This window comes from Salvia hispanica, chromosome 3 (genome assembly GCF_029641045.1).
Source record: "Salvia hispanica isolate PSC_SH4W2 chromosome 3, Shi_PSC_v1, whole genome shotgun sequence".
Lineage (NCBI taxonomy): Eukaryota > Viridiplantae > Streptophyta > Magnoliopsida > Lamiales > Lamiaceae > Salvia > Salvia hispanica.
In genome coordinates, this window is record NC_142694.1 from 21,087,982 (window position 1) to 21,098,524 (window position 10,543).

Consider the following 10,543-nt stretch of genomic DNA (forward strand, 5'->3'; position numbering starts at 1 on the left):
ACTGTCTGCTCTATGAGAAACCTAATGATGTGTTCAATAATATTATATGAACTGTAACTGTATGCAAGCACTTAGTTTTGATGCATTGACTACAATAATTTCAGCTTTCTAGTATGTATTTGTAACCAGATTACATGATTTTAAAGAGGATATCAAGTTTCTGAGGATCCATTGTTGCTGTCACCATCACTTTGTAGTAATCTTTGAACTGATGAGGCCAACCCTTGTTGAGAAAGTCCTCTTTTCGTATAACAAGAACTCCGTCGCCTCCTTACTCCTACACTCAGGTACAAACTTATGTGCAGGGGTATATGAAATGGAAAAAAGACCCCTACTTTGACTCGATCGATTCAATTCACAAGTCCCTTGAACTGAAGCCCATAATCGCTGTAAAAAATTTCTTTATCTCAGCATCTTCTTCGCCACAGGACAAATATTCTATTCCCATCTCAGCTGTCTCCAAAAGAGGCTCAGAATTTGATATAAGTATCAAAGTTATAAGGTTCTTGAGGAACCACCCGTCTTTCTTTGAGGAATTTAAAGGTCCTTGCTATAACTTACCTTGGTTTAGACTGACTGATAAAGCCATTGAGCTCGATAAAGAGGAAAGACTAGTATATGAAGAATTTAGAGATGATATTGTGGGGAATTTGAAAAAGTTTATGTTGATGAGCAGCAGTCGACAGATGCTTCCTTTAAGGGTTATTAAGGGCTTGCGGTGGTATCTAGGTTTGCCTGATGACTCTTTCAGGGATCCTATGGAGTATAGAAGACGGATTGAAGGGGTTGGTTGTTCTTGATGAGTATGGTGACCGAAAAAGTGACAAAACCTTGTCAATGATGCAGCTGACTGCAATGAGGAAAGGAATATACAGTGGTGGTGCTGATGAGGCAATTGCATTTCCATTGTTCCCCTCGAAAGGGTTGCGGTTAAAGCAGAAGATAAAAGATTGGTCTAATGAATTTCAAAAACTCCCGTACGTCTCTCCATATGCTGACTACTCGCATTTGGACCCCAACAGCGACACATCAGAGAAACGGGTTGTGGGAGTGCTACATGAGCTGTTGTGTTTGTTTGTCGAACATGCTGCTGAAAGAAAGTCATTCTTTTGTTTGGTTCACAGGGCCTTTGAGAGGCATCCTCATATCTTTTATCTGTCTCTGAAGAACAAAACCTGCACAGCTATCCTGAAAGAAGAAGCTTATTGCGATGAGAAGGCTAAAGTGAGGAGAAGCTACTCTGCTCTAAAGGGCGAACAATTCCAAGGCTTCTGATCGAGAAAGCCTTTCCTCTAACGATTCTAGTTGTGCCGATATTGGTGGAGGATGTAGTCCTACAGAAGCTCGACCTTTTAAGATCAAGGGAGTGAAGACTTGATTATAAACTGTGAATGTTCTTCCTTAAATAAAGAGATTGCAGGTTACTTGGATTGATTTGTGTATTTTCAATCCAAGAATCATGTTCCAGATTTATGTAAGAGAGAGTAACATAATTAAGATTAACACGTCACTCTATGATACCACTTTTCTTTTTCACATATTTTTTTTGTTTGAATTCAATTTCATACTCCTTAGCTAAATTTTGTCACCACTTCAACTTTTTGTAGTAATATTGAAAAAGTTGTAATTTTATTGTAAAAGATGATAATTGTAAGTGAAAAAATAATGTATACGTTATGTTGCTTATTACATGAAGAAAGGTAGCCCTATTTCATTAGTATACATATATATACTCGTGGAAAAAAGTACTTTGACTAGTATTCAAATGGGAATAAAAAAATATGTGTAATGATAGTAATTTGGCTTCCCTACAATGTTTCAAATATCAATGTTTGCACTAACATATCACCAATATTAACACATGTACAATGTAAATAAAAGTCTCAAACTAAATCGGAAATAATTCGAATCTCCCCCTTTTGTTGGAGATAATTGACAAGATTAGTGGCAACAAATGTAAACAACACCACATCCACATATATATGCATATAACTAGCAACATTCTTTGTTAGGCCCTTCCTAAGTAGGCTCATCCACAACAACATTAAATCAATCTCATTCATTCATTCTACATCACTTATACCAACTCCAACTCCAACTCTAACTCCAAAATTGATATTCTTACTATAATTACTCAACCCTATTCTCGGATTACCCTTTCCTAATAATCCCATAAACAAACCTACCAATCCCCATTTTTATCCCATTTCATTCATTTTTCTTGCCAAGACAAAATCCCTCCAACCTTGCTTGCCTTTCACCCCATTAATTTTTCCATTTTCTTCTTCTTAATGGGATGATAAAATCCCTAAAAGAGCTCAAGAAATGGAGAAGAAAGGCAACATTCTAATGTGCAAGTACGAGATGGGAAAGGTTTTAGGGCAAGGAGCCTTCGCGAAGGTCCACCACGCTCGATCCCTGAAGACAGGCTTGAGCGTGGCGATCAAGATCATCGACAAGGAAAAAATCATGAAGGTCGGCCTCATCGACCAGATCACGCGCGAGATCTCCGTGATGCGACTCGTGAAACACCCGAACGTCGTCCACCTCTACGAGGTCCTAGCCAGCAAGTCCAAGATCTACTTCATCATGGAGTACGTCCGAGGCGGCGAGCTCTTCAACATGGTCGCCAAGGGCCGGCTCAAGGAGGACGCCGGCCGCCGCTACTTCCAGCAGCTCGTCGCGGCCATGGACTTCTGCCACAGCCGCGGGGTCTACCACCGCGACCTGAAGCCCGAGAATCTCCTGCTCGACGAGCAAGGGAGCCTCAAGATCACCGACTTCGGCCTCTCCGCCCTCATAGACTCCAAGCGCCACGACGGCCTCCTCCACACCACGTGTGGGACCCCGGCGTACGTGGCGCCAGAGGTCATCAACAAGCGCGGATACGACGGCGTAAAAGCCGACATCTGGTCTTGTGGGGTAATCCTTTTTGTCCTCTTAGCCGGATATCTTCCCTTCCATGACTCCAATTTGATGGAGATGTACAGGAAGATAAGCCGGGGGGATTTCCGGTGCCCGCACTGGTTCCCCCCGGAGGTGAGGAAGCTCCTCGCCAGGATCCTCGACCCTAACCCAGGGTCGAGGATCACTATTACCAAAATCATGGAAAATTCTTGGTTCATTAAAGGGTTCAAGCATGTCGAATCGCCGATCATGGACGATATTTCGGATTCCGATCCGATTCAAGAGGGTGTGGATTCGGATTCGGAATCATGCGAAACAGGGGAGGGGGCAGGGGTGCATAACATGAACGCGTTCGACTTGATATCGATGACGCCGGGGTTTGATCTGTCGGGATTGTTCGAGGGGGAGAGGGGAGGGAGCCAGGGGAGGGACCATGAGTGGTTCACGACGAGGGAGACGCCGGAGACGGTGGTGTCGAGGCTGGAGGAGCTGGCGACGACGGAGAGCTTCAGGATTAGGAAGAAGGATGGGGTGGTGAAGATGCAGGGGAAGAAGGGGGGGAGGAAGGGGCAGCTGGGGATCGATGCGGAGATTTTCGAGGTGGCGCCGTCGTTCCATATGGTGGAGGTGAAGAAGTCCTCCGGTGACACGCTTGAGTATGTCAAGTTTTGTGATCAAGAATTGAAGCCTTCGCTTAAGGATATAGTGTGGAGTTGGGAGGGGAACAACCCTTCTTAGTCAATATATTTAGTTTGTACATATTTGATTGATTGGATCTTCATTACTTTTGCTTTGTTGGAAGATGGCAAAGCTACCAAAGAGTATAAACTAGCAACTTTTCTTATTAGATGCTAGAGTTTATGCATAATCAATCTAGACAAAATGCCTTCCTTGAATAACCAGTGTAAAAAATGAAGCAATTTAGCACATTCTAGTCGTCAACTTCATCAGCATTCTTTAATTTAAGTATTACTGCTATTTACTCTCCGTTCCATTAGAAATGAAACGTCTCCTAAAATGGAAACAACACCATCTCTAACTTTTTTCCTCATTACTTTATTCTCTCTTCTTTAATTCCCAGAACAACTTTGCATAAAATCTCTTGCCGAAAATAAAAGTGTTTCATACTCCCTCGTCCCTCCGTTCTATAGTGGTTGAAACGTTTTCTTTCGCTACGCAATTTAAGAATAAAGTAAGAGAGAGTAAAGTAAGTAAAAAGAAATGTATTAACTTGTACTAGGAAAATGACTTCATTATTATTGAATGTACCAAAATGGTAAAATGACCCATTACTATGGAGCAGGGGGAATATTAAATACTCCCTCCGTTTCACTATAGTTGAGTCATTTTACCATTTCGGGAAGTTTCTTCATAGTTGAGTCATTTCCTTATATGGTAACTTTTTTCTCTTTCTTACTTTATTCTCTTTACTTTATTCAATTTATACTTTATTTTCTCTACCTTTTCCCCTCCCTTACTTTTTTATCTATTTATTTAACACACCCAATATTCATTTCTAAAACTTTGTGCCGAAAAGTTTCGCCTCAACTATGGCGAAACGGAGGGAGTATTAATCACGATGGATGGATAGATTTCTGCAATTCAATTTAAGTTAGACTATTGTTATTGGGCTTAAAAGGGAGAGAACTGAAATGAAAGGCACTCTTTTGAATTCATGTTATGGGCTGTAAATGGCCCATAATATATTTGATTTGGGTGTGAATTAAACTCAGCCTACGAGAATTATATATGAATTGGGTTTCATTCTAAGTCCCCAATTCTTGAGAACTTATCATTACTGCAGTTCCAAACAAAAATACTTGAATTGAAAGACCTCTTTGAATTGAGTTAAAATTGTCTGATTTAGCTTCTCGACATGAGCAAAAACTGTCTAATTAAGCTCTTTGAAACAGGCCTAATAAACTTTCAATGAAGAATCGAAAAACTCCTTAATGCGAGCTTAAACTATGTTAACCTGTTTTGCATTTCGAGTCATTCTATCACAATTCGCGTTTTCGAAGTCAATTGATGCAACCGTATCAATTCAAATTATGAAAATGAAATGATTAGAAATTGGATTTCAACTTCAAATCTAAATATTGTTGTTATGTAAAAATTTTGAAATTGAAGAATAAATAGAAATCCCTAATTATCTAACTCACCTTTATAAGAAAAACATCGTGACAACTGACAACACATGAAGATAAAGGCCTATAAAAACATTCTAGTCTGAATCTTGGCATATGGCTGTCAGTGGAATTAATCCTCTCATCCTCTTGATGTTTTAATACACATTCATAATATTTAAAACATAATCATAAATCATTTGTAAAGCCAATGTTGTAATTTGTTATTCTTTGGCTGCTTTCTTTTTCCTGTCCACTTTTTTCACTTTAAAAGTGCCACATGCATAAAAAGCTTACCTTACAGTATTTAATCATTGATAAGTTTAAAAAGATGAACAAAAATTAATGTCAAACTGCATCCTTTTGACTGGCTTTAAGCAGTTTAGGTAATGATGTGTTGCAGAAATGAACAGCATCATCAAGATTTGGGAATGAACTTAAAAACAACTCAAAATCATCACATCTGTAGGCCTGCACATATGGGATATGCCAACTAATTAACTTCTTACTTTTGTAATAAACTACTATCATTGTTAGGGGTGGGAATACGGGTATCCGGGGATACCGATCCGAAAAAACCGGGTATCCAAACTCGAAAATCATCTAAATATCTATCCAAAATCCGCCCCGATATATTTTTGGGTACTCCAATACCCGCCATGGGTATCCATATCCGACGTATCGGGTACCCAAATACCCGACACTTTACATGTGTTAATAACTAATAAAAAAATTCAAATTATATATTACTATAAATATAGAAATATTTAAATTGACTAATATCTTTAATGTTGCATTTATTTTGTAGTATAAAACTATTAAAAAAATAGGTCAGTTTTATTTTAAAGTTTATAATTATATTTACAGGGATTGGTTATGCAATATGAAAGTAAAATAATAAAAGTTACGCATATAATTAAATTGTAGAAGCAACCAATAATATAATTCAAAAGTTCAAATAATAACTAAAATATAAAAATCACATGAGTTGATTATGCAATACGTAAAATTTGAGAGTTTGGAGAACCCATGACCTAGAGTAAGAGAAATTGACTTATTTAAATAAGTCTAGAGAAAGTTAGACTAGTAAGTTGTAATTAGTAAATAAATTAGTCCAGCTCTTAAAGCTTAAAATGGCTAAACCTAATTAAAAAAATACTTTAAATAATACATTGGATATTCGGGTAATATCCAATACCCATTCGAGTTACCCAATACCCGGTTTATGTTAAATTTCAACACCCAATCTCATACCCAATCCCATAAAATTGGATATTGGATATCCAATACCCGGCGGATATCGGATCGGATACGGGTAAACCTAATACCCGATATCCGTATTCCCACCCCTAATCATTGTTATGAAAAAAATGTCTTTGTAACTTGAAACAAAAAATGCGTACCAAGAAATGTGAGCAATTTTACATTTCTAACTCATTATCAAGTGTAGAAATATGAGTTTGTATTGGTGGCGCAGATTAAATGAGAAGCAGTAATCCCTATGTCCCATCGAGGATGACTTAATTTCATTATTAGTTTGTCCCGTCAAGATAAATCATTACTAAAAATAAAAACTCATTTATCTCTATTTTATTTCATCTCTCTTATTTTATTTTCTTTAATTAACACACAAGATAAAACTGCATAAAATCTCATGTCATCCAAGGAAGGGGTCATCTTCCTTAAAACGAAGGGAGTACTTATTTTACCATACATTTTATTTTGAATTAGGACACTTTATTTAGGATATGGATGAAGTACGAAAACATCACACACAGTGTATTCAATTCTTATTCACTGGTAAAAGTTGTCATCCAACATTTACAACTATTTTCACTAAATTTCACTAAATTTAAACTTATTTTGATATTAACGTTACATTAAAAAATGATTTCACTCAATTATATATTTTACTAAATTTACACTTAAAGAATATTCTCTATTCACTTATTTTTTTCTGTTCACAAAGTGGTTTGAATTTGTTTTAATATAAACGCTCTCACAAAGTGGTTTGAATTTGTTTTAATATAAACGCAAAAGTGAATATATTTTACTCAAAACCCAAAATGAGATTGGAGGTGGTCTATGTATTGAGCTTGCAAGTGAACTTGTTTATTATTTAAAATGAAGTATCTTTTTAAAAGATAATTTGCCAATAAATTCCAGAACATTTAAAATTTTTATTTTGCATATCAACTTTAAGTTCGGCATATAAATTATTAAACTATTAATTTGTTCTTATTTTATAATTAAACTATTAGATCTTGTTGTTTCGCAACATTCGAAAAATTAATGCTAATATAAAGCTTGCATGATGGTTTACTTAGTTGCACTATCCAATGTCAACTAAAACTATGTTAAGTAATCCATTCGTCTCATTGAATATGATATATTTTCCTTTTTAGTTTGTTCCAATTAAAATGACACATTACTTAAAATGACAACACCTTTATCTCTACTTTATTTCCTCTCTCTTATTTTACTCTCTGCTCTCAACATACAAAATAAATTTACATAAAATCTCGTGCCGCCCAAGAAAGCGGTCATCTTCCTTGGGATGGAGGGAGTATTAAGTAGCGAAACAACATCTTATTGTATTATACTCCTTTTGTGTCCTAAAAAATAGAATTTTTTTTATCTGTTATTTAAAAATAAAAACTCTCTATTTTAAGAAATGAACCTACAATCTACTGACACTAATTCTATTACTTTTTCTACTCATTTATCTAACTTTATCTATTTATTTTTCTACTCTCTCTTACTTTATCAATTTTACATCAATTTTAAAGTTGGTAGGCAAGGTTAGAGCTTGAAGATAGAAATTTATACCAAAATATCCGTTTTAAAATGAAAGATCTAACTTATATTGCGAAACTAAAACTTTTATCATTTGCCATATTTATAAGAGGCATGGTTGCTTTTGGAACTGGATTAACTAAAAGTCAAGACCATAAAATATAGGACTATTATAATTTTAAATACACAGGCAAAATTCGTGTAGGATTCCGGCAGTGTCTCATATTTCTAAACTCTAAAAATTGTTCCATCCCAGATTTGCAACTTTTTTAAAAGGTGTTTTTTATTTTTCTGAATGTCGTATGATTATTTCAACTGGTCCCCATACCGTAGAATATAATTGAGTTTGAACTCGAACATCGAGTAATCAACTTAATTTCACCCTTAGCAGCTTTTTGGTTCACAATGGCATCCAAACAATGTGTTGTACAATGTGATGAAGATGTAATGACTTGTCATTTTCTTATCAAAGACAATTTGGACTATGAATACAAACCTAGTTTCTGCTGCTCAATTGCCATTTTACTAGATTTGATGAAATGTAGCGCAAATCAGAGCACCCAACATTTCAATTATTTTTTATTTTCTTCTATGGCTTGATCCCCAATATGGAAAACCCTAATCATTTTCTACGTTTCATGTGCTAACATTTCCATACTATATGGAAAAAGGTACTTCCCCCATCCAAAAAAACATTCTCATTCATGGATGACACAGATTTTAATAAAAAAAAATGGTAAAGCAAAAGAGAGAATGAGAAAGGTTGGTCAAAAAGTAAGAGAGATGAGAGAAAAAGTAGGTAAAATATGAGAGAGAAATTTCGATTTTTAGAAATGAGACTATTTTTAATGGACATCCAAAATGATAAAATGAGAATTTTTCATGGACGGATATGAGCACTTTTCAAGAATATGCTTCAGAAAATATTTTATACTCCCTCCGTACCAAGATATTAGAGCTCTTTCTTTTGGGCATACGAATTTAGGAGATGTTGTTTAGTGTTGTAAGTGAAGTTGGTAGTAAATTAAATTTTTACCATAAATATAAATGACTCAAATATGTTTGGACACCACAAAAAGGAATAAGGCTCTAATATCTTGGAACGGAGGAGTACTATCACTCAAAAGTAAAATTTATGAGAGAACTACAAATTTAATCTCTGAGTTATACAGTGTTATTAGACGAGGGTTGTGATAAAATGCAAACTCATATATTGTACAAACTCCAAACTATGATCTGGACGGTTAAAAAATATCAACAGATTACAAAATAGTAGCAACAGAAAATGTCAACACAATATGAACACAGCATCACCCGTTGACACTGTGTTGCTATTTTGTCATCTGTTGACATTTATGAGAGAACTACAAATTTAATCTCTGAGTTATACAGGGTTATTAGAGGAGGGTTGTGATAATTTTGTCAACCTGTTGATATTTTTTAACAATCAAAATCATAATTTAGAGTTTGTACAATATTTAGATATTGCATTTGATTACATTCCTACTAGAGAAAGTCTTTATTTTATTTTTTTATAGCATCGTTAGACGGCTCTAACTTTTAATATAATATTGTTGGAGTTATTTTGTTTTGTGAATTTTTTGTCCTTTTAGTAATTTTTTAATCCAATGGATATTTTTGTACTCTTGCAATTTAGAGCACTACAAATTTAATTCATGACCTACGGTAATAACAAACGCGGTCCTCATTCGTAAGTATATCTCCACAGAGCTCTGACATTCAATGTGGTATCGCTGGAAAGATTTTCACACTATTTCGTGACCATTTTGTCTTTCTGGATATTTTTTCGCAAATGGCATTTCTTACTTTTGCTATCACTGTGCTCTCTCCTCTTATCTTCAAACACAATTATTGATATGATACATTCTCTCTCCACTTCTCCTCCCGCTTCGTACTATCATTAAACTTTTGCATTTTTTAATTTTTTTTAGACCAAAATATCCTCACTGTTCACCAACAGGAGTCTCACTTCTTGACGACAGATTTTAGATATATTGAGGAAAATGTGTGGAAAAAAGTTAGTGGAATATTGTACCACTTGTATGTAATATGATTAATTTTAAATAAAATGTGAATAAAATCAGTTAGTATAAGTGGGGCCTATTGCCATTTATAATAACAGCGAAACAGGACTCCTATCACGGACGAATTGAAATGAAAAAACATGACTCCTAATCGTGGACAGAGAGAGTATATATTTTTGTCATTTTCATGAGAGGAAACTAATGGTAGTACTACACTTGGTTCATTCATTTATATATGTTGTATTCATTAGGATAAATCGTCAAAGTATGTGGCAAATGATTATTCGTCATAGCACATATTTGAGGGGAAATAAATGAACTAAAGTAACGGTTCGCTCTCATGAAAAAAGACATAAATAACCCTTATAGCCTGGTGGTATTATATTAATTTTCAAGGACGTCTGGTGATATTTTTAAAGAATATCGGCCATGTTTGATATTATTGCATGGTTTAGCGACTAATTTTATTGTTCTCACAATTGCAAAAGTACAAAAATGCCCATTAGGTATTACAAGACCAAAATGACAAAAAAAAGTTATGGAATAGTGAAAAATGACTTCGAATGGTATTATATCGAACGTTAGACCCGTCTATGGATATTTTTAAAGATAGGGGATTTGCTTGATATTTTTATATTCACTCATAGTGATATATTTATGAAAATGGAA

The 10,543-nt window shown here is 35.2% G+C and overlaps 1 protein-coding gene and 1 pseudogene across 1 annotated transcript; both read left to right on the forward strand.

Annotated features, from left to right (window-relative positions):
- Positions 1-211: 211 nt before the first annotated feature.
- Positions 212-1,439, forward strand: LOC125199626 (protein WHAT'S THIS FACTOR 9, mitochondrial pseudogene; annotated as a pseudogene).
- Positions 1,440-2,111: 672 nt separating this feature from the next.
- LOC125215990 (CBL-interacting serine/threonine-protein kinase 20-like) lies at positions 2,112-3,854 on the forward strand. Its single transcript, XM_048117582.2, has one exon. It carries the CDS (start codon positions 2,326-2,328, stop codon positions 3,643-3,645), a length of 1,320 nt encoding a protein of 439 aa, XP_047973539.1. The 5' UTR covers positions 2,112-2,325; the 3' UTR covers positions 3,646-3,854.
- Positions 3,855-10,543: the final 6,689 nt, after the last annotated feature.